Source organism: Platalea leucorodia (genome assembly GCF_965183815.1).
Source record: "Platalea leucorodia genome assembly, chromosome: 5".
In the NCBI taxonomy this organism is placed as follows: domain Eukaryota; kingdom Metazoa; phylum Chordata; class Aves; order Pelecaniformes; family Threskiornithidae; genus Platalea; species Platalea leucorodia.
In genome coordinates this window covers 50,045,937-50,070,569 of record NC_138827.1, presented here as the reverse complement: position 1 = coordinate 50,070,569, position 24,633 = coordinate 50,045,937, and the positions used below count along the sequence as shown (strand labels likewise).

Here is a 24,633-nt window from a genome sequence, read left to right as displayed (position 1 = left end):
TGGTTCACGCTGAAAATAAAGTTACTTTTGCTGTACAGTAAATTTCTGATAGACTTAGAAATAAACTTTGTTGATACAATCTGGCAGGTGTGGCTGTGCAGTACATCACCCACAGCCACACAGCTCTGCACACACACACGTGTGTGCCCACACACACACACATACACACACAGAGCCCCATCCTCGGGGACGGGGATAATGTTAGGGGTTTCTAGCTTTCTATATTTGCATGGGAACATCTATCTTAAAAGTCCCTGTGTTTAAACAGCAAGCGCTCAAGTTGGTCGAGGGAACAGAGGGAAAACCCCGCAGCGATATTTTCCCCGTGTTTCCCCAAAGCATTGTCAGCTTTTCAAATTTCAAAGCCCGGCCGATGCTGCGCGCTCCCCCCCGGCTGATGCTGCGGGCTCTCCCCATGAAGACCAGCAGTTTGATCTTTCTGCCACTCTGACCGAAGGTGGTGCAGAGGGGATATGGCACTGGGATGCTCCTGCAGGAAGGATTTCCCTCTCCCTGCCTTTCCCCCTGCCGAAACGAGAAATTTGGTTCCCCGTTTGAAATTTGAAAATCCACCAGCCAGCTGCAAAAACCACTCCTGTCCCTAATCCTAGGCTCCTAAGAGAAACATGAAACTATGCAACCCATAACTTAACTCACTCCTTGGGAATCCCAAGCTACAACATATTGTTTGACAGAATCCCAGCAGTGTCGCTTCTCCCTCCCTCCCAAACCCGGGGGCTCTGCAGCCCCTCCTGGGGCAGCACAGCGGTGGCAGCTGTCCCATGCCGGGGACCACGCCGCGCTCAAGAGGTGAAGTAGGAGTTCTGCATGGAGTAGAGGTGGTCGATGGGGTTCCCCACTCGCGCCTGGAGTGGCCCCGCATCCGCTGTGGCGAGGAAGCAGTCACCCAGGTTGCTCAGTGAGGTATCATCACTATCCAAGTCGTGGAAGAGGGGCTCAGCACCTTGGGAAGCAGGGAAGGAGCAGAAGGGCTTCAGAGCCTGCTTCCTTCTCTGGCACCTTGGCAGTGCCAGGTACCTCCAGCTTTTTCAGCATAAGGATTTAGGGGTGAGGGGACTGCCTTCTTCCCAGAAATTGCTGCACTCCCCATGCATGCCCCCGCCACACAGCCCCACGCCACAGCCCAGCATCTCTTCGAAGGAGAGAAGGCAAGAGGCAAACCCTGGAGCCTTACCGTAGGGGTGCATGTGGTCTCCAGGCATCTGTGGCGGGGTGAGCCCTTGCCGGAAGGGGTCGGAGCCATAGACGCTTTGCTCCATGCCCAGCAGCTGCTGGGGCGGGGGCAGAGCGGTGTAGGGGTTCAGCATCCCCTCCAGCCCCGCGCTGCCGCTGCCGTTCGTCTGGGCTGGAAGATAAGAGCAAGCCGTCGGCACAGTCAGGCTGCTGCTATCTGGGGGGCCCAGCTCCCTTGGGAGGCCCCGAGAGGGCTGGGAAATAGGGAGACCCTGAGCTCAGGGAGAGCTGGGTGTGAGGCAGGTACCTGAGCTCAGGCGCTGTGTGTTTTGCTGATCCTGCTGCTGCTGCTGCTGCCTCCTGGCGAGCTTCTTCATCTGGCCGAGAAGGGGAAAAAATGGGGTGAAACCATCCCCCAGCCAGAGCGAGGAGGGAGGGGAGCTCCGGCACTGGCCACTGGTGGGGGGCTACCCCTCATACCCACCTTTGCTCGCTGGTTCTGGAACCAGACCTGCACCACACGGACACTCAGCCCCGTCTCAGCTGCCAGGGTCTCTCGCACCTTGGAGAGAGGAATGACAGTGGTGTCTCAGCCCCCTCAGCTTTTTGGGGGGATTTTAGGAGGGGACAAAGCAGCCGGGGCAAGTCCTTGCCCAGCATCTAGGATATCCCTGGGGACTGGAGGCAGCTGAGCATGGGCCCTTCTCCCCATACCTTCCTGCAGGGCTTGGAGGAAACCTCAAACGATGCCTTGAACGCCCTGCGCTGCTGCGTGGTCAGGATTGTCCGGGGTCTCTTGGGCCGCTTGTGATCCTTCCCGTCCTCGGCACCCTTTCCCGAGGCTTGGCCCAGTTTGCAGATGCTGTCCTCATCGTCACTTTTGCCTATGGGGGGGAAAAAAAGCAGGTTCTTTACAGACAACAGGCAGCACATATAGTTTTCCAGCATGTCCAAAATAATCTGGGGGACTTAAAACAAGCTGGTTTTGGTGGGGATCTTCTTGTGAATGTGTGTGAGGAGCTGCGGTTTGGGGCTGGCTGCCCCATGGCAGCTCAGAGAGGGGAGAGCTGCTGTGGCTCATAGTTTGGGGTCGCTCAGCCAGCAGATGTGCTTTTTGGTTCTTCTTTTCCCCAACAGTCTGAGCAGCTGCAATGTGAAACCCTGGGACACCTGATTTTCCCTCCATCAGACTCAAATCCCTGCTTGCTCCACAGGGATTTCCTGCCAGACCACAGCTGGGGACACATCTGGACAGAGGCACACAGGTCGCATCCACGTGAGGGGACAGCAGCCATCAAGGACTGCTGTGCCCATGGGGCTGTCCCCCAGCCCAGCTGGTGACCAGGCATCTGGTCCCTCTGCCCAGACAGCCCAGGCTGGGGGAGGTCAGGGCGCAGGGTGAGCAGATATGCTCAGAGAGAGCAATGCGTTAGCCAAGACCTCACAAACCCCACCTGATTTGCCCCGCCATGGAGGTCAACTCCATTTAGAGCACAGAGTTTTAACCACAAATATAAGGGGAACCTTTTCACCTGTATTTCCCCCCTTCTGTGGAGTTTTAAATCTCCCTGGACAGAAGCCCGGGCTGCTTCAAGCTTCACCCCTTGGGTACTCGCTGCAACGTGCTGCTCTGTTGCGTTCCCAGGCACTGGTGTGTATCTCCCTGCTGCTCTCTGCTGCTCAGGGCCGCGGGGCCTTTGGGCGGGAGCTGCTCCAGGAAAGTAGGCAGCGTTGCCCTGCCTCTTACCAGCCCATCTCATTTACCGCATTGCCACCGTGTCGATGACCTCGCTTGCATGGGAGGGCTGCAACACAGGTTTGACAGCACAGGTCCTTCCCTCTCGCGAGCAGTAAATCACTTACAGCGTTTTCCAGAAAGCTACTCCACCATCCGTTTGGGAATCGATAACGGAGCTGGGGTGCTGGTTTGATGTAGACACAGGTTGCAAGGCTATGCTTGGCCTGAGTCCCATCCCGAGGCTCATGCGTCTCTGGGAGATGGGGATGCACCAGGGGGTTGTGAGCCTAGCCCAGAGTTCATGGGTAAAGCAGGGGGTTGTACCTCATGGCAAGAGCTAATCATGGATCACACACATCAGAAAAGTGTAAATCCAATGGCAGCCCAGCTGGGAATGGGGAAAGACAGGAGCAGAACTCCGGGTTGAGGGGAGGCAATGATCCCAGCAGAGGAGCGAGGATGCTCTCGGGTACCAGTTACCTCTTCCCTCCGTGCTGCTGGGCTCTCTCCTGGGCTCACCAGCCGATATGGAGACCTTCCCTGTGGTGAGGGCTGGGAGGGCTGGGAGAGGGAGAGATCTTCATGCTGGTGGTCCCCAAACAGGCTGGAGCTGGGTGCTGGCCCCCAGGAGCCAGAGCCTTGCTGCTGCTGCGAGCTCCCCATTTGCTCATGGCACATCCACAGCATGCCCATGGCAGCAGAGGCGACAGGAAAGACAAACTACTGTTTTCTTGCATATCCCAACACGAGGGATGTAGTAATGCAGTAGGTCTGAGAGCCCAAGCACTGGGTACCCCCAGGCTGCGGAGTCTCTGATGGCTAACGGGGTTGAGCAGCGGCCACCACTGCCCCCTTCTCAGTGCCAGCACAAGCAGGGTCTCTGCTCTGCTGAGCTGCCTGCTTTCCTGAAACCTGAAGGAGTTTAATTTTGATGGAAGGGTAGAGATTTTTACAAATATTGGGAGGAGGAATGTCAACCAATGGAGACATTTCAGTGCCTGAACCCCTTTGCACCCTAACACGAGGTGAGTGCCCCAATCCCCTTCAGTCCGGGAGGGGCAGGGCCCGGCAGGGAGGAGCCAGAGACTCATGGACTCCATCAAGCAAACGATGCTCAAAACCCACGCCAAGAGGGAAAACCCACTCAGAGCAGCCCCCTCAAGCCCTCCCCCCCCCAACACCTGCTCCCCAAATCCCTCCCAGTGTCAATGGGAAAGAAGGAAAAGCGAAGCCGGATTTGGTGGGGTATTACTTTTAATTAACTCTCCCTTTCAAGCCTTTCCCCACCAAGGAGGCAGGAGAAATTAATGAGTGTCTGGGGCTGCCCCTGACGTCACCTGGGAAGGGGCCGGGGCGGTGGATATTGTGCGGCGTGCCCTCGGTCCGACCCGCTGAGCCCGCATCCCGCCGCCGGGGCCAGGACATTCCTCGCTCGGGAGGATTTAGGGAGAGGAGAAATGTTAGGACGCTTTTAATTGGAAAGCGGGGTCCTCTTTCAGAGGGGCTTGTTTACTTAGGCTGGGCAGCGGAGGCTCGGGGGAGGCAGTAATTGAAGCAAGGGTTTGGGAGATTACAGACAACATATGGCTTGCTTTTTATCTGTGCTTTCTCATAAAGTGGCCTTTGGTGCGCGGCGGCCGGGGGGAGGGAGAGCGGAGGGCTTCAAAGCAGCAAGGAGGGGAGGGGGGAGAGGCTGGACACGCACATCGCACGTTGCTGGTGAAGGGCATCTGGGACCGGTGCTGGAGCGGGGACACCCCTCTGCATCCCCTGGCATGGCAGCGGGGTCCCCAGGGGGAATGCAGCAGAAGGGGTCAAAGCCACGCCACGCTGAGCATCCACGTGGGATGTGCACCTGGGCTGGCACCTTGCCACCATCTCCAGAGCCACGCAACATCCCGAGACAAACTGTGGGTGACCACTGAAACCAGGCAGGGACGGTGGTGGGGCTAAGCTATGGGGTCTGTGGGGAGATGGGAAGGGCCGGGACCCCCCAGACCAGGGGCTGCCAGGGGATGACGGGGCTCCGGTTGGGTTTCCAACCAGCCAAGGGGTTGCCGTGCCCTTTTGACTTCCACACTGGCCCTTCGCATCACTCGGATCTCAGCTGGAGTTTCCACCAAAATAAGTATTTCCCCTGGAGGTTTTTGCTAGTTGAAGCTCTTGGTTTGGCCGGAGCCCCTGGCAGTGGGGCTGGACCACAGGCCGATGAGTCGCTGGGGAGGAAAAGCTCCCCAGCCTTTCCCAAACTGCCCTTTTTCCCCAGTAGGAATAAATCCAAACCTTTGCGGTCAATTCACTTATTTTCATGCATGACATCTCCTCATTGGTTCCTATTTTAACTGAAAGAGTTTGCACAACCCAGAAGGAAAAAATAATAATTCTTCAATCAATTAAGGACTTTCCCAGGGCTAAGGCAAGAGCTAGCACCAGTGTGGCAGATCCTGCTGCTTTCCTGCCTCTCCAGCTCCTCCAGTGTTGGACCATCACTCACCAGCTCCCTTCAGCCACCTTCTCCCATGGCCTCACTCTTTTATTTTTTAAATATCATCACCATTATTTGGAGGGAGGATTTTTTCTTTCAAGCAAGTGCGGTTGCAGAGCTTGGACAGAGCCAGCCACAGGCAGTGCTGCAAAGCAGCCCGGCTGTCGCTGCAGAGGAGCACGATATTAAAGAGAAACACGGGCTTTGGGCAATTTTTGCTCCACCCCCACCGAAACCATCCCTGTCCCCCCACGCACCTTCTCCCAGCTGCAGCATCACCTGCACCTGGCAGTGAGTGTTGGGCTTTGCCGTGTCTGTGACCTGCCCTGCTTCACACCTTAACAACCCCCTCCTAAATGGGCTCGTAATGCTCGTTTCTTTTTCTTTTTTTAAATCCAGTGCTTTGCTCTAGCAGGGAAAAGACAGGCTCCCCCCAGCTTGCCGGCAGCCCTTTCCAGAGCACAGCATTTTGAAGGTAAATCCTTCCCTCAACAAAGCAGATTTTCCCCGATGACAGTTTTTAAGAGGAGCCAAGTGACCCAGGCACACGGCATGGGGCTGCACAGCCTCACAAGGAGCAGGGCTCTGCAGGGACAGCATTAACATGAGGATTTCTGCTAGCAGATCATTTCCACCCTGCCGGCCACCGTTGCTGGGCTTTCTTGCTAAATTTGTCTTCCTGGGAAACATTCAGATTTGATTTGCATTGACTGTAGATACATATTTTAATGCTGATCTGATGCTCTGGGCAACCTAACTGGGCAGTGACACCCTGGCTGGAGCAGGATGACAGCCCCCTGCCCACCTTCAACCGCGGTGCCACCTCTCCTGCAGCCCCCCTTGGCTCTGCGGTGTCCCCGCAGCATCACCATGCTGAGTCTGCAGTCTGGCTCCAGACATCAAATGCCTGGGAAGCCACTGGGGACACAAGATTTGCAGGCTCCCTGCCGCTAGCTCATGTTTTAGCCCTGTGCCTCAGTTTCCCTTCTGTATTAAAAAGGGTGGCTACAGCAGAAGCAGCTCACTTGTTGCACTCAGCCTTTCCCGAGTCCCAGGTGGGGACAGCGAGGCACAGGAGAGGGACACAGAAGATTTAGCCAAAGGTAGTCAGTGAGGTGCTTGGGAATGTGATTTTTTTTTAGGAAGAAAACTCTCATTTACAGTCTATTTATACCAGCAGCAGCTCCTCCGTTTCCCTGGGTAAGGAGGTAGGAGATGTCACCTTCGGCCAGCATGGCTCTCCCTCCCTTGCCCGGGGAGGCTGTACGCCCCTCGGGACGGGGTGGTGAAGCCCTGCACAGGCCAGGAGCACAAACCCTTACAGAAGCAAGCCTAATGAGATGGGATGGTTCCCAGAGCATCCTCCAGCCCCTCCGCTGCCAAGGTCCTTGCTCATGCCCTTGCCACTGAGGTGGGAGAGACTCTGGCTGGAGGATGCAACAGTGCTTACAGAGCTTTTCCCTTCGGACTATGGGGCAGAGGTTCAGAGCAGCAAACCCAAACCTCGCCTCCAGACCCCACCGCGCTCACAGGGGCCTCAGAGCAGGACCAGCCAGGGAGACGCCGGGCGCGGGCGGCCCCTTACCAGAATCCGACAGAGCCGGGCTCACCAAGCTCAGCAGCTCCCGCTCCTTCTCGTAGTCGCCCTTACAGAGGAGCTGCCCCTCCTTCAGCACAAACTCATCGCCCTTCTGCAGGCGCCGCTCGCAGACACAGCAGCAGAAGCAGCGCAGGTGGTAGACACTCTTCTGGGCGCGCATCACCAGCTCGCTGGGTGCGATGGCCTCCAGGCACCCGGCACACTTCACCGCGAAGAGCCTGGGGGAGCAAGAGGAGATCCTGCTGGGGTGCCCGGCAGCACCGCAGCTGCACCCAGCGGGTGGCACGGCACTGGGGAAAAGGGATGGGGCACCCGTGGTGGGGAAACAGGCATTGGCACGGGGTCACTGTGTCACCCCGTTGGTGCTTTGATTGCGTGCTGCAAGCTTGCCCTGTGCCAATGCTGCCTTTGGGTCAACTTCAGCATTTTTGGTTGACCTGTCACCAGGTGCTTACCATGAATGTGGTCAAAGGACGAAGACCCCAATGTCCAGATGCTCCAGGTGAAAAGCAAATAGGTGTCAAACCCAACAGTCCAGCTACCACCACCACAAGACCTGGGACGCACCATAAGCTTTATTAAGCCAACCCTACATGTCCACCTGCCTCCAGCTCACGTTTAGATGTAAGGAGGTGGTGGAGATGGCAATGGAGCCAGCGAGCTCATCCATGCCTGTCAACAAGCACCTGCAGAAAGCATCCGTGCTGTTGGTCACCCACAAACCACCTTGTCCGTTTGGCCTGGGTCACTGGAACAGCCCCGTTCCTGCTTGCAAACACTTCAGGAATGTCTGATATATCATAAAAATCTCCATGGCAGCAAGTTTTGGGTTAAGGCCAGTGACAGACTGAAGACTTGATGTGTCAAAAGGAAAAGAAAAAGCTCAGCTTGTTCCTTGACATTGATGTGACAGTGTTTGAGGCATCCCTAATTGAACAGTTCCCAGGTTTCAACACACTGGCTTTATACTTCAAAGCCAATAATAATAATGACAGCAATAACACTTTAGGCTGAAACAGAGCTTTTCTTTCTCTGACTTTAAACGTCCTTATTAAGAAGCTCAGTAGCATGATCAATGATTTACAGTTGGGGAAACTGAGGTGAGCAGACCAGAGGTGGCAGCATCAGTGTTGGTTTGAGAGGAGCTGGAGGCACCTGGAGCTAAACCCTGGGCTGGATGTTTTAAGTGAATGGGATGTTTCCCCCTGTTGAGATGTTTGAAGGTACCAAACCAGAACCTCTTCGCCATCCCCAGATGTCTGTGGTTTTGGCTTGCGTCCCGTAAAGAAAAAGATCACTGCTTACCCAGCCTCGTCCTAAATATCTGTGGGAACTGGACATTATTATTCCCCTGTCTTGATGCCTTTGGCCCAGAAAGAGAAGTCAGAAGTCAGCACACATCCTACAGAGGTTATCTCCGAGCATCGCCCGTGTCCCAGCCCGGGGATGCCCCAGGGACCCACACTGGGAGTGCTGCATCCAGCCTTCCACCGGCCCCAGATAGCTCCCACCTCCGTGGTCCCTGTCCCATGTGTCATCCCTGGGGGAGACCTGCAGGGCCGGGGGGCTGCGGGGCTGGGGATGGCTGGCTGGGGAGGGGAAGGGCGGCCCTGCAGCCACCAGCAGGCTTTCAAGTCTTTCTCTTTTTTTGGCTGTTACAAAAAAACACATAGGAAATGAAAAGTGCTGAGTCAGCCCCATTCCAACAAGGAGAGGACCAGATGTATGCAAAAACCTCACAGCAAAACCATCAGATAATGGGGATAATTTTAAAAAGCTTTTGTGATGAGCTCAATAGCCCATAAAACAAGGAGATGGCGGGCAGAGCAAGGCACGCATGTGTCTTTTTGCCCCAGAGGCAGCTTCCAAGGCCAAGGCACCTGTAACACCAGAGATGCTGCTGAACAAAAGCTCCCCAGCAGCAAAGAGGCATGCATCTTGCTGCAGCCCACGCGCAGCCTCTGCTCCTGTGAAAACCCATCCAGGCTTCATTTCACCTTTTTATTTCTGCGCTTTTGTTGCCCAATAGCCCATAAACAAGACAGTCAGCTCTGCAAACCGCTGGAGGGGGACAGGCAGGCTCCACCACACAGGCAGTGAGCCTGGGGGAGTTGGCAGCAGCTGGTCGCATCTGTGCCCATCTCATCAGAGACCAACGCTTGCCCATGTGAAGCCAGTGGGGCTGGGCAAGGCAGCGCATCCCGCCAGTGCAAGGAGGGCAGATACGTGCAGGAGCAGAGGATGACGCCTTCCTCCCTGCGTCGATGGGCAGGGGCAGCCACAGAGCATCACCTCCCGATGCCCTGTGCTGCAGCTGGTGAGCACCGAGCTCCGGAGGCAAACAGCTGCCTGCCAGATGTGGGAGCAGCTGGCAGGGTGCCATGGCACACTGCCACCCACCAGCGGTGCCCGCCAGCCTTTGGGGCTGGGGGTTGAGAGCTCAAAGGGCTGGGAATAGGGCTCCCAAATGTACCCCATTTTATGGGCATCAGCTCCCTCCCACCTTGGGGTCATCTCACAGGTGCTTCATGCCAGTACATGGGCTATGCCCGCTCATTCCCAGGTCTTCCCAAAACGGCAGCAGCGAGTACAGGGATGGGGTGCATCGCTCTCCCTGTGCCAGCCAAATCCTGGGTGCACTCAGCAAATTGTAGCATCCCCCAAGAAGTAGGAAAGGGATGTTATAAAGCTTTTATAAAACACTATTGTTGCTACAGAAAGTGGAAAATCACCAAATAAAAGATGGAGATTAAGGACTTTATAATTCCAGGTAATGGCATTAGTAACATTTATTTTTGTAAATTCAACCTTAATTTTCCAGGTTTACATACAACTGTCTTTCTCTAAGGTATATATATTTTCAACGTCCCTATGACTGCCCTGGGAGGAGAAGGATGTATATTCCCTTCAAAGCATCTCTTCTGAAGGGTCATTTTTTCTTGTTCCAGCTCTGAGAAATGCAGGCTTGTGTTAATACTTTATGTTTCTGCAGTCATTTTGTCTTTAATTATGTCTCTTTTATGTCAAAGTGGAGGCGATTTGTATTCATCTGGTAACACATTCTCATCCCGTTTAAATGAAGTTTAAGCCCTACCTGTTGGGATTACTAACTGCTCTCAGTAATAAAATACTGATAAGCTATTACATTACTGTTATCTAATCTTCATGAATGAATGTGCCCAAAATTTCTATTTCCAGGGCACTGATCAGAAAGCCATAAACTTTTGCCAATTAGGCACAGCAGCACCAACCGAGCGATGGATGTTTCTAAGCCCAAAGTGCGTTGCTAAACAGGAAGGTGTGAGATTTAGGTAAACGGTTGCCTAATACAAGACATTAAAGCCATATTTAGGTTGCTGAATAAATGACTTAATTTCCAAACTGCTGAGACCCCAACAGCTCCCGCCGAGGGATGCCAGAGGGACGGGGAGTCTTTCACTGGCCAGTGAAGGCCTCCCCCATCCCTGGGCAACGTGAGATGCAGAGAAATCCCTGTAAAACCTTCTCCACAGCATGAAACCATAAAGAGCTCCTTATAACCCCACAATAAACCCAGATCTTAGGCACTAAAAGGTCACGGGCATAAAAACTGAAACCTACCACAGGTAGTAATGGGGAGAGAGCAAAGGGCATCACTGGTGTCCCAGGTCCCTACAGCGCTGGACCAGCCCTGGACAGTACCAGGTCCTCAATGGGGACTGGGGGGGAAGAGTGTGCACAGATAACCCCACACATGGATAACCCTATGCATGGATAATCCCACTTGGGAATAACCCCACACAAGGGTAGTCCCACACAGGATAACTCCAGCCTGGATAACCCCTGCATGGATAGCCCCATTGAAACATTCCTGGTCAGCCTGAGATGGGGCAGAAGGAAAATTTTCTTCCAGCCCCAGATCTAGCAATTAATTTAATATTTGTGCCTGAGCAAGATGCACCAGCCTGGATCCAGAGATGTTTTCCTCCACCTCATGGATCTGCAGCTCTGTTCCCAGCTCCCTCCTGCTGCAAGCAGAAAGCTGCAGAGCAAATACCATTTTTCTCCCCTCTCTACCTCTTTGTGCCTCCCTGCAGCTGCAAAGGGGACTTGGAGATTACATTTCTCTACAGGAGGCTGCACAGAAGAGAAAAAGGACTGGCTCTGCCCAGCAACTTCAACAGGTTTTAAACCAAGAACAAATTAGCCAGCCCTAAATTGCAACGGGATCGCCTTCATTTCTGCCATCCTAGGGATGCTGCAGGCTTTAGTTCTCAGATTTTTTTTCCCCTCCATAGCATGGGATTCCAAGGCTAAATCAGGCCTGGCTGGCAGCCTTTGGGTTTGTTTAACCATGTACGAAGCTGGCAAGCGCAGGCACAGGGTGACCCGCTCACCACTGCGATGCTCAGCGGAAACCCAGCCTGCCACAGGCAGCTCAGTAAAAACCTCAACGAAGCACTGACAGTGAATATTTGTAAATAAATAAATAAAAAACACTCAAGTTAGGAAGAACTGGAACAACAATATGGTGATGCAAGCAATTTTTATCACAACATACAACCTTTTGTTTCTGATCTTAAAAACCTTCCTTTTCCTGTATTGAATAATCTGCATTAAAATATTTTTTTAAAAATTTAGGTCCCTTTTGAAATGACAATCTGCAGTTTTGAAACAGAAAGGTGGTGGTGGTGGGTTTCAAGAAAATCTTGAAACAAAATATTTTCCCATTTCCAAAAGTGCAACATTTCAGCTCAAAGATCCCCAAGCGAGCTAGCTGGCATTACGGGCATCCCCCCTTCCCCTGGGCCACAACCCCACATCTCCATGCAATTCCTCTTCCTTGAGAAAGCCATCCCAGACCTCTGCTTTGGGGTTTCCATCTGTGCAGCATCACTGAAACCTAGAAATTTCGACACGTGGCCAAAGCCACCTCTGGGGTGGCACATCCCGTCCCCAGGGCACCGATGGAGGGGGGCGGTGTGGGCAGACGTGGTTTCCCATCAGAGCTGCCACCCCCTCTTTCTCCCTTTATTTTGAGGTGACAGGCTGAAAGGGGCCATGATTGACGGGCGCTTCCTGGCTGCTGTCTGTCTGCGTGCGCCGCATACAAACACAGCCCCTTGGAGACTCCCCGGGGGGGTTGGCGGGTTGGGGATGCCGATATTAAATACTGACGGACAAATCTCAAACGCCGCACGGAGGCTTGGTTCAGGCGGCAGGTAAGGCAAGGCAGCTCTGCTGGGCAGAGGGATGCGATGAGAGGGGCAGGGGCAGCCCCCAAGTGACCCCCACAGGCTCCTGGCCGAGGGCTGGGGCGGGTGCTATTGGCACCAATCCCTACGAAGCAGTGCGGGCAGCTGCCCTGCTCACCTCCCTGCCAGGGCTGCCCGCAGCAGACGCATCCACAGGGATGCTGGGCGTTCCAGCATCTTGGTGCAGAGACCTGACCAACTCATCTCCTGCTCTCACCATGGCCCAGGAAGAGACTGAGCAGACCCCGACTGACCCATTGGAGTTGTGGGGAGCTCCAGCTCGGCCACGCTCACAGCCGGCCACGCTCACAGCCCTCCCCAACCAACAGCTCTCTGGAGAGCAAAGCCATGACCCTCCCCGAGCCGACAGCCATGCATGGCGTGAGAGGCACAGGAGGAGGCTGGCAGCGGGCGCCAGCGGCGAGCTGCAGGGCTCTGCAGGGAGCGAGGATGCTGGATTGAGTTGTCTTGGCACTGCGTCATCTTCTCACTCACTGTCACTTGTCAGAAGGGGGGACGGCAGCACCAGGTCCTCGACAGGCTGGTAGTGGAAAAATGCCAGTCGCTGTCAAGCCTGCACCCATGGCTTGGGAATGAGTTGCTGTCCTGCTGCCTCTGGGTTCCCATCACCCTGTCCCCCTCTCTGGCCCTTGTGGGGCATGGACCGCTGCCAGGAAGGGTCACGGATGCATCCCCTGTCCATGCTGCCTGCGAGGGCATCCCCCGGCCGCAGTGATGGGGGGACCACGTGGACCCTCGGCTCCAGGCCACGGGAACAACTAGGAAAGGGCTGAGCCCATCTCAGCGCTGTGGAGAGAAGGCTGGCATGTCCTGAGGATGGGAAGAGCAATTCAGAACACAACCTGGCACCAGCGAGCCCTGGGGACCTCCAAACCCACCCCGGGTCTGCGGGCTCCCAGGCTGATGGAGGAAAGCACCCACAGCCACCCTCGCCTTCCCTCCCTGAGCACCCCAAGCCCTCAGAGAGCTCTCCGGTGGGATGGAGGACGGATGTTTTCCCCGGGGCTATTCTCCTGACCCTTCCCAGTCTCCTGGCTCCCTCCCCCCCCCCCCCGCCCCCGAGGCGGACAAGTGTTCGCTTTACTGCCTGGCAACGGGGCTGGGGCTAAGCTTGCTAAAATATGAGTGTTTTTTGGCTGGAGTACCAGAAGGCTGCAGTCCTACAGAGAGAAAAAAATTGAGCACTCCATGCCATGGCTCCAGAAAGGGGGAGAATTAGGTTTCACACCGAGCAGGCTGGACCATGGCATTCTTTAGTTAATGCTTAACAAACGCCCAAACAAAAGCGGCCAACTTCGCTGCATGTTTGTAAAATGTATTCTCAGCAGATTCGGGTTTATTGGAGAATTCACTCGCTTTGCAGCAAGTGGTGTTTTCCTTTTTTTTTTTTTTTTTTAATTTCCCTTCTCTTCCCTCCCCCCCTGGCTCAAGCCCTTCTCATTCCTGCTGCCTGAATGTTCAAGGGGACATGGCAACCGGGCTGAAACGGGCTTATTTCATCCCGGGGGCTGATGTGAGCTTGCCTCCATGGCCCTTGGGTGTGAGCTCTCCCCAGGGAACAGCCAAGCTGCTGCTGGCAACTGGGGATGGGGAGTCCAAAAAGCCAAGCCTTGGCCTCTTGCAAATCCATCCCTGAGCAGTCAGACGGCGGCTGTGTTCTCTGAGAGGCCGGGGAAAGCGAGGGAGAGAGGCGAAGCCTGAGAGTCCTGCTTTTCACCTTTCTTCACCTAACCCAGCTCTTTCATGGTCCAAACCCGGTGGCCATACCCCTTCCAGCATCCCACTCTGCCACACATCCCAGCTCTGCACACCTCCCCACCTCCGGAGAGCCCATCACAGCGCTGGATGCCAACAAGCACAGCTTGCTTTCAAAGGCAGAGCTGCCATTGGGGGGGATGGCCAGGGCATGGAGGAGGGGGCCAGCCCCATCCAGGGACCCCAGAGGCTTTGGAAGGGTTAAACTGGGGGGTCCATGTATGGGCATCCTGCAGGAGCATCCCTAAATGAGCTCCTGCCCTGATCATCACTGGCACCTAAACAGCTCCTACATCCCCTCCTGGCACCTGGTGCCATGGCAGAGGACACCAGTGACGAGGGAGTGCTGGGGAGGTGGTGGCAAAGGGGAAAGGGGGGCAGCAGAGGAGGAGGGGGTTGCCGCTGGGCTGTTTAACCCTCCTTCTGCTACACATGAACCACCCGAGCCTTCCCAGGAAAGGGCACCTTCGTCCCTGCCTCCTGGATGAGGTCCAAAAGTGGTCACTTAACACCCCCCAGACCCTCCAGAGACCACGCTGGGACACGTAGGGGCACTGCTAGAATGATGGGGTTAAATAAACAGACAAATGAAGCCTTCCCAGCAAACAGCTGCTGCCAAAATACACTAGCAACCCTCAAGCCTTCTCTACACCAAAATAAAAGGTCAAGCAAGTGCACGGCTTCTAAGACGGCTTTATGTTGCTCCATTTCTGATCAAGGACATACTAATAAGACTTTCACCAACAAGGTGCTGTAGGAGCTGATGGTTCTGGGTCCCCTCCAGGCCCTTGGGGAGTCTGATAAAAATCCTCTACTGACTTCAGGAGCGTCCAGAAAGCTAACTCCTGGGTAAGGCCAGAAGAACAAGACCAAAGTGCTGATTTTCCTCCCCATTTCCCCAAAGGCTGCTTTTTTTTGTGCCCCCCGCCTCCCAACAGCATGTAGCATCGGGCAGGGAGCTGGCCCCACCACAGCGCTCATCGAGCACCTGGCTTTGGAAGCAGGAGGGACATGGGTAGCAGGGGGAGAGGCACATACAACACTGCGTCCAAGCCCAAATGCCATCCCAATGGAGACAAACCAAGGATCGATCCCATCCAGCCGCAGCACAGCAGTTCTGCATCCCAGCCGACGCATCTCCCACCAAGCCAAATTTCGAGCCTTGACCCCCTCCCCCCCGTGCCCCCAAGAAAACAAGGATAATTGAAAAACCACAATATCACTAGTTAAATTTAATATTGAGAGTGAGTGAGCGGGAGCCAGAGGTCAGAATTAATTACACCCCACCATATTTCAGCACACTGCCGCGGCTCCATGTCCTTTCCTTGGGGAGCAGTGCTTCCACAGAGAGGTCGACAGACATTATTAGAAAGGACTGATTTAAACGTACCCCCAGGAGCTTTTCAGCTTGTCTCTTCAGAGCCTTTGTTTGTACTGAGATTAATGGGGAGGCAAATGATGGAAAAGCAAAGTCACCAGCAGCAAGAGGATGTGCCATCGCTGCCACCACCCCGATTTGGCCGGCTTTGTAAGCCGGGCAGGAATAACTAGGAGAGAAGGAAATGCTGTTTGTGTCATTCATTTTGCAGATAAAGCGTGATGATCTTGAAACCTTTTTTTTTTTTTTTTTTTTTTTTTTTTGCTTTCCAAGAAAAGAAACCCTGGCTAAAACATCCTGCGGGCTGGTTTTCCTACACCCTTGGGGATTTTATACACCCACTGTGTTTTCGATGCGCTTCGTTGCACCATGGGGGAAGGAGCTATTTTCATTCTGTTCCAGCTTAGGGTACCCCCTCTTGCAAGTCGTTATATTTGCCTCTGAATCTTTTGTAAACCTCCTGAGATGGAAAACCAATATAGAAACAAAACAAAAAATTGGAACTTTTCTATTTTCCATTCAGAATTTCAAAAGGAGGGTTACAAAAAACAAAGGAAAGAAAGAGCGTTCAGACCAAGCAGAGAAGTTGTGAAATCTCCTTCCTCGGGGACAGCCAGCACTTGACTGGCCCCAGCCCTTAGCAACCTGATCCAGCATCCAAGCCAGCCCCATTCCCAGCAGAGGTAGGGCTGGGGACTCCAGTCACTTCCAGCCCCAACTCCCCCATGATACCATAAATTCACCTCCACTTTGTACCAACAGGTTCAAAAAGGGATCAGGCAAACCCAGGGGACTGAGTCCACCCCCAGCCTGGTCCCACAGGTCTGACCTCATGCTTAGGACCACCCAAATCCCTGACTGCCCAGGGCAGGACAGGCTCCCCTGGCTTTTGGAGGGCTTTCCTGGAGCATCACCATTGAGGGCAGTGGGGGTGGATGTGCACTGGGTCCAGCCATGCCGCACCGCTGGGGCTCCTGGCTGCTCTCAAGTCTCCTAGGCTACAATCAAGGCTTGCATTTTCCTTTATTAAACAGAAAACCCATGTTCCCCGCAAGGGCTCTCTGAGCATCCGGGGCCGGGGCCGCAGGAGCTACCCGTTTCTCAGGCGTTTAAAATTCACGGGGCGTTCGTGCCGACGTGCCAATGCGGCAAACTCTCATTAGGAGGCGGCCAATATCCTGTCGAGCTTCCCTGTGCTCCAGTGGCTATAAAAATCGCTCGGCTGTATAAAAGCTAAACAGAGTAAACTAAGTCGGACATAGAGACCAGCTGCTTCGGACCGGCTCGGCAAACAGAGATCCGCGGGAGCACACCGGGCGCTGCCGGCAGGGAGATATCAGTCTCCCGGCTGGGTTATTTCTTGCCTTATCTTTTATTTCCATGTGCCCCAGCTCACCCTCGCATGGGGTTTTGCATAAATATCATCTGCGTGTGTTGTCAAGTTGTTGGGATGTTTTTTTTTTTTTTTAAAATAGCATTTCCACAATGGGAAGCAGCTGTTGTGGTTAACAGGCTGCTCTGGAGCAAAAGCTGCGCTGCACATGCAGATATCTCAAAAGAGGCATCCTTCATTCATAGCTCCGTGCACTAGAGAGCACTATAACATGTGTTTCGATGAAGTTTGTTAACTACTCAGCTAAACAAGCGCGCTGGAAATGCCAGAGGAATATGTTCTGGAATGAATGGAAATATTCATCTAAAAAGACGTTAAATTTAAGCCATTCCTCCCCCCCCCGCCGCTGATCTCATGTTGCAGCCCTTTTCTAGCGTGTGCTCTCGGGCTGGCGTTTCGGGAGAAACAAATGCTTGGAGCACGTTTTGCAACCTCAGCGGCACCCGAGACAGGGCTGTGATAACAGATGACGGCACACGGAGGGGGCTCTCATGCCATCGGTGGCCCGGGGACGCGCCGGCAGAGGCATCCCGGCAATGGGCAGCCAGGACAGGCAGCTCACCGACCGGGATCCCGGCAAGCGACCTGCTTCCAAATGACATCTCATGCGTGGAGAAGCAGAGCTCCTCTGCCTTTTGTGGGTCTGAGCATCAGCTCCCCAGAGGTACTGAGCATCCTAGAGGAACTCAGTCTCATAATAAACAGGGGTAAAACCTCAGGAAAATGTGATTAACGAGTGTTTAAAATTCACTTTCTTCTTTAGAGCTTTTTTCTCTTCAGTCTGGGGAAGTTTGGGAGGAAAGTCTACATTTTTAGCCAACACGCTCTCGAAAACTCAATTTTACACCAATGTGAATCCAAACCTCTTTTTGATTTCTGTGTAGTAACTGCATTTCAAGGTGGCTTAAGTAGCCGCGAACGCCCCAAAAAAAGGCTCTAATTGATGCCAGTAAATGAGAAGCAGTCTCAGACCCTGATGTCAATCAGAGAGGTCAGAATCCATCATGGGGGAAAGATGCTCAGAAGGCTCCAAACTGGCCTAAAGGTGCTCAGTGCTGGAGCTGGTTGAGAGCTTTCCCATAAAATAATTTCCCTTCCTTCTATTTGCTCTATTTTTTATTTACACACACACACACACACACACACACGTACATACATTATATGTTTTTTTCTGAAAAATCCTTGTTTTTCACAGAGTTTTTTTCAATTCAGATGTGAGCCCAAGGGGACCACTTTGGTTCAAGTCACTTGGCTGTGCACAGGGATACTGAGCAACCTGGAAAAGAGGGACCCCAGCGCTCTGCTCCCGCTTGGCAAAAGCCCTGGCTGGACACCATCTCACCACTCCCTACACAAAATATTTTTCTGGAGCTTTCTGATCTGACAAAATATCTTTTTTTTTTTTCCTTAACCATTTTGATTTTCACACCAAGGCGTGCTGAGGCTGAGTGCTGACATGCTGGAATTTGCTTCCAGACATGAACCATCGATGCTCTCTGCCCCACGCACCCCACAGCATCCACAGCCCTCCCCAGTGTGCTCCCATCATCGGGGCACCGGAGGAGGCTGAGCAGGGACATGGGAGCAAAGAGCAGAGACCCCTACAAGGAGGGACAAGGGTGCAGGGACGGCCCTGTCCCTTGTGCCACCACCAGGCTCATGCCACAGTCGTGGCTGCAGGGGTGCGAGGCTGGTGCCCAGCTTGCCCAGCTACCTGAGACAGGTCCCAGCACTGCCGAGGCAGCAGGATGAGATTTTGACGGATTAGACAGTAAAAGCAAACACACTTTCTCTAGGAAACAGGTTCCTGCCACTCGTCTGCTCACAGTTATCGCAGCACTGGGGGCAGCAGCCCTTCCCAGCAGCCTCCGGCGGCCGTCGAGGCAGGATATTACTTTGTTGCTTATTCATTTTATTGCTTCTCCTTTCTAAATATTTGCTTGGCAGGGAAAGGATTCCCTTTACACAGTATCTGTTTTTACAGGTCAATTGAATTTCTGGCGCTCTCAATCCCTCTTTCCCTCCAATTGCATTTGCAAAACAAATATTGATTGTACCAATTAGCTGTGAACCCCTCGCGGAAGATGGCTCAACGCCTTCAGCTGGGAGAAGGCTCTCCTGGCCCCAAAACATGTGCTAGTAGATGGAGCCGGTAGGACGGGAGCTCACAGAGTGGCAATGTCAGGGCAGGGCTCTGCAAACCCCCAGCAGGACCCTCTGGAAGACAACAGCAAAAATGATGTTGCTAATCCTTCCAGCTAGAAGGCAACATCTTTGAAACGTATTAAATTAAAGCTGGGGTGTCCCCTCACACCTGAGACAAGTGTAAAGTACCCCATGTCTATCGTTCACTCTGGAACCTAATGACTGCAACCAAGGGAAACCACAAATGCTGCCAACAGCGATAACAAATGTGTCCAGGTAGTAGGTTAGATCCATTAACCCCCAAAGCCACCCATCACCAGCAGAAGTCTCCTTTCTTTCACTGAAACACTAAATGCACCAGCTCATTGGGTCAGGGGTGGGGTAAGAAAGACACCCCCCTCACGCTACTCAGGTGTTGGGGAGTCCCTTCTAGCTCTGCTCTTTTGCCTGCTGTATGATAAGCAAGCAGCTTTGAGCAGCAGCATGGACATGCTTCTCCTGCCTGCCCCAGCAACATTTGCTCTCCGGAAAAGCTGGCAGATGCCTTTTTTTAAGGGATGGGCTAGACCCTGATGATAAAGGAGTGCTTGTGTGCTTGGGGTGCTTGGCCATGATGAGGACCATGATGACACCTTCTTGCAAAATCACACCCTTTAAATTAAAAAAATAAAATAAATTTTCCCCCCAAAATGTCTTTAGGGTTTGCCTGCGCAGTGCTTGGGCTTTTCTGAGCTGCCTCACCACAAGCAACAGGCACATCCAACCCAAGCACCACGTCACACTTTTTCACACTGATTTCATTGCTCTGGGTTTTATTTGTGGTTTCCTTGGGAGGTTTTGTCAAAATCCTCACTGCCACAGGGAGAAAGGAAGGACGTCTCAGTGGAAAAATCAGTCAGCACTAAAAACTTGCTGTGTTTTGCTCCAACGCAGTCTAAATAACTTTTAAAAGAACAAACGAGATCACTGGATTGCACGGCAGTGTGAGTCATGGTGGGGATCCTTCACCCTGCATATGAACAGCCGTGCCAGCCTTTGGTGGCTCTTACCTGCCCCTGGCTGCCTCTGGGATGAGGGTCCCTGGCACCGGCTGGGATGGCGATGCCAGCTCTGCTGTCACTCTGGCAGGAGCTGTGACACAGCCCCACAGCTCGCAACCCGCCGGATCGCCACTGGCGAAGCATTCAGAGCACACTGTTAAATGTGTCCTACCCGTGTCAAAAGTCACAGCCCAAGGCAAAGGCACAGCAGGGGCGGCAAGGGGGGGGCTGCTGGATTAGCCACCGAGGCGGGAGTCCCCATCCGCAGCGTGGCAGGGCCAGGACGTGGACTACCCTTGCTGCAACAGCACAGGAGAGATGCTGGGCAAGGCTAGCAGCCGGTCCGTCCCAGAGAGGACTCCCAGGCTGCCGGGGACGCCCAGCCTGGGAAAAGCCTCTTTATCCAGCTGTCAACCTCAAAATGATGCTGTAAATCCCAGAAAGCAGAGACAGTCCGCAGCCCCCTCGATATCCCCTGCAGCCTAGGGAAGGTGGATTGCCTAGCACAATCCAGGAGTGGCCCAGCATCAGAAATGCATTTTCCCCCAAAACGTGAGATTTTTTTTTCCGCCCCACATTTCTCTGAATCACAGCCAGGGGAATTCAGGTTCCACCTGTAGCACTGGGGTAAAACGAGACAATAAAGCAGAGCAGTTGCCCTCCCATAGCCAGACCCAGGGCACAGGGTCTGGTACTCATGGGGGTGTCGGGTCCCCCCTGCAAGCTGAGCTAAAGCCAGGACAGAGATGTCGATATGTAAGATGTTGACATATAAGATGTCAATATATATCTTGGTCCCATCCAATGACAGCATGCACACATCCAGCGTCCTGGGGCAGAGGGTGAGAAGCAGATGCCTGGTTAGAGAAAGGAGGGACCAGCCACAAACTGCTCACACTCCTCTGCAACTTGGACAAGTACAAGGTTGTTTGGCTCCATGTTTTGGGCTGAGGCCCATCTCTCCAGTTTAAAGCATTTGAACTGAGCCCAAAGGCTCATTAAGGCGGCCTGCCTGGAGCTGGTTCCGCTGCCAGGACATTTCACCCCAACATGAAGTTGATGTTTCTCTTTGCAGCTACAAGGGATTTGGGGTGAGCGAGAGGAGGCAGCTCCCATGGCCGGGGCAGCACTGCCAGCTCTCGGCGTTTCAGCTGAAATGGATGACAGTGGGTGCTGGAGGACCGTGCCCACAGCCGGGGATTGGGGAAGAATCCCACCTTTTCACTATGTCCCTATCATCTTCCCCATTTCAAAATGATCTCCCTGGGCTGCATCAAGGATGGGAGCTCTCCAGCCAGCAAGTCCCATGAGCTCAGAAACAAGCAGGCAAAGGCAAAGAGCCCAGTATTCATTCTCATTTCATTTCAAATGACATGATGGTAAAACCAAGGTCAGGAGTATTAATATATTTTGCCAGTCTGTCTCCTGGACATGCAGGGCAGAGGCAGCCTGAGTCCCCCTCCCTTGTGTCAAGCAACATGTGCGTCCATTCCGTCCCAGTGACATCCCTAAGAAGACGTCACCATGCCACCGGCGGCCTCCCAGCCCTGCTGAACCCTCTAAAGGTCAGCACCGAAGGCATGTCCACCACATATGGTTATTAGTTCTCCGTGGGTCCGTCCATCCCTCCACTACAGCTGGGTGAACAATTCACAGCGCATAAATTTATCTAGCAGATCTCAGCCCACGTGCTGTTTGCTAACAGTCTGTAGAGAGGCTATATTTTATCCCTTTGGGTTTCTTGGCCAGCATTCAAGCTCCTGACCCTGATTTATTCGCAATTGGTCAAGAGCCACATTTCATCTCCATAGGCCACGTCTGCACAGAGCTATTCAAAGCACGTGGCTCGACGTCCCACGGCAGCGCCGGGGCACCTCGCCGTAAGCCAGTCCCGGTTCTTTGTGGCACCTCCAAGAGGTAACCAGGGGGTTTTGTATTCAAAAATAGGCTCTGCGGGGGCAAACTTTGCCTGATGAGAGCAGCATGGCCGGAACAAACCGCACCTCTTCTGCGCGCGAAGGCGATGAGAGCTCCAGATGCCGGCCAAGGCTGGCTCGCCCCCTGTCCTCATCCCATCTCACCATCTCTTTGCCTACCTCTCTGCCTATTTATAGTCATGGAAGACCTTTGCACAATGCCCGAGCAGCCAGAGGGTTGAGTGTATAGGCGGGATAGTAAATGCCGCTCTTTAGCTTTCCAAAGTCCTTTTCCTTCTGCCTCCCAAGGGGGCTGCCACAGAGACCCAGGCATGCACCCTGCCTTTGAGATGAGACCTTGGGACCAGACAGAAAATGCTTCTCAGAGCTACACCCATGGCCAACCTGGCCCTGGGGGTTTCATAAACCACCCCATGCTACGTCTCAGCAAGTCTTTACTAGGGAAGCAATCAAACTCACGCAGACATGAGCATCCCTCTGTGAAGCCAAACCAGATAAAATAATCAAGACGATGCAAGAGGTACAGAGTAATCTGCAGAATTCAGAGAAAAAGAGTGATGTGAAGGATCAGGGTTAGTATCAGCCCTATCTGACATCTTCATTGGCAATTGCAGTTTGGGACTAATTAGCATGTTAATAACATTAGCAGGAGATAATAAACTGGAGAGGATGGACCGGAGCAAAACAATCTGAAGGGGACCCTGGAGAGATCAAAAAAAAATAACAAAAGAAATTCAGCTTGGAAAAACACAGCTTCTGCAGTCTGGGGGAAAAACATCCGGAGCAGATGCTGTGGCGGGAGGAGGAAGGCAGAAGCAGGGAAGCGGAAAGCGGCTTGGCGCGGGAGCGGCGTGTCGGGCAGGCGAAGGAAGCCAGCCCGCTGGCTGCCCTGCAAACCAGGTCTTGCCCACGAGCAGCTCAGCGAGCGGGGCAGCCTGCAACGTTTCACCAGGAGAGTGAATAAAGACCAGCACCGCACAGTGACGATCCACAGGGCAGCCTGCTGGGGTGGGGTAGTGCCTTGTAGGAAAAAATAATATCCCAAGTAGAATTGTTAAACACAACTCGACTTCACCTGGAGCCATTTCCCCCTCCCTGCCTGGGCTCGGGAAGCCCCATCGCACGAACATTTCCCCTCCGAGCAGCGGCTGTGTGCCTGGTTCCCAGGCAGATTGGCCACATACGGGAAGGGGAAAGGTGGCAGAGGGCTGCCACCTTCACCCCGGCCGGGCAAGGTGGGGGGACAGCAGTCAGTGCACAGAGCTAACAGTTGTGTTCACGCTACTAGGGGAGACCCCCACTCCCGAGCTGTACATAGAAGTAATTCCTCCTCCTCTGCAGAGCCTCACACTGCTGCCTTCGCTTGCTGCACGCCATGCGCTGACAAGCGCGAAGTGCCGGGTGCCCCTGTCCTCCGGTCACGCCAAAGCCCACCCATGTCTCCTCCATCACAGGAGCCCCTGGGACGCTTGGGGAAACCTGCGCCAGTGCTGTTTTATGGGACACGGCATGAGGGGTGGTCCCAGGGGGTGGGACACCTTCAGCGATCCTCGCTCTGGTATCACTGCTAGTCTACACTTAATAATAAGATGGATAGAGTTGTTTGCTTGTAAGAAAATCCTCTAATAACTCAAACGACCAAAATGGGGTAACCTGAGTGCCTTTCTTACAGGGATCCTAATGGACCAGCACCTCCTGGTGCAAACCAGGTGGCTGCAAAACCAGGCTCTGGGAGCCCCAAGTGAGACAGATGAAATGGCATGAAATGCCCCTTCAGCAGCAATCCTAACCTCGCAATTATGACGGCAGGAGGGACTTTGCCCATCCCCGTGATGTCTGGGGTGAACAGGAGAGCTCAGAAAGGCTCACCTGATCTCTGCATCTCTGCTTCACCAACAGCTCTTTCTGCCAAAAAAAAAACCAAACCAGCAGCCAGCAGGATTGCAAGGAAAGGGCTGGGCTCATTAGAAGCAACCTTCATCCTGACACACAACTGCTCCTTAGCCTCTCAGCTGGAGCCCTACACCTCCAAGCCCTGGCTCTCCCTGGCTGGGCATCCTTGGGAGTCGTTGTCTCCTCTCCCAGCGCCCCATAATTCAGGTTGAGCAAGCAGGACCTGAGTCACTGCCACTTGTCCCCACTACCTGGGGACAAGGAAAGTCATGCCAGCCACATCACAGTGTCTCCTCCAAATGGCTGCTGGCCACCCCTGATGTCTGAGCACCCCAGACCTTCCCAGGACTACTTGGAGTGTTTAAAAGTGCAACCAATTCAAGGGAAACCCAGATTTCTAACCCGCCAGGACTGGTACTACAGCGTGCATGAGCTCCAGAGGCTCCTGGCTGTGCAGCCGCCCAGCATGGGGAAGGGGCAGGAGTTTTATCATCCAAAGGGGGATTAAAGCGGTTCCTGATGCACAAGTATCTGGAGGCAGGCAGGGAGGAGGGGAGACGCTTTCCCATGATTTGTGGGCTGTTCTTGGGCTGTCCTTGCTGCCAGGTCTTGGGCAATTTGATGACTTTTGTTGCAAACTGGAAGAACAGGAGACATATGTGAAGGAGGAAACTTGCATTCCTCTCGCCTAAGAAATCCCTTCTCACTTTCCCCCAAATCGCACATACACCCAACCTCAGCCTCTCCGGGTTGGCTTGGACACCAGCTCCCCTCCCACACCCAGATGACCTACTCGTCCAGAAATGGCCAGGGCCCACAG

The 24,633-nt window shown here is 53.7% G+C and overlaps 1 protein-coding gene across 1 annotated transcript in view; it reads right to left on the bottom strand.

The window, feature by feature from the left end:
• Nucleotides 1-763: 763 nt before the first annotated feature.
• Nucleotides 764-24,633, bottom strand: part of LMX1A (LIM homeobox transcription factor 1 alpha) — a gene marked incomplete at its 5' end in the record, with an annotated part of 44,101 nt that continues 20,231 nt past the window's right edge. Inside the window, 6 exons of the mRNA XM_082312320.1 lie at nt 764-964; nt 1,196-1,366; nt 1,502-1,571; nt 1,679-1,756; nt 1,909-2,078; nt 7,003-7,235. Of these exons, the coding sequence (XP_082168446.1) occupies nt 804-964; nt 1,196-1,366; nt 1,502-1,571; nt 1,679-1,756; nt 1,909-2,078; nt 7,003-7,235 (883 nt within the window). The 3' untranslated portion in view covers nt 764-803. The remainder of the gene's footprint in view (nt 965-1,195; nt 1,367-1,501; nt 1,572-1,678; nt 1,757-1,908; nt 2,079-7,002; nt 7,236-24,633) is intronic.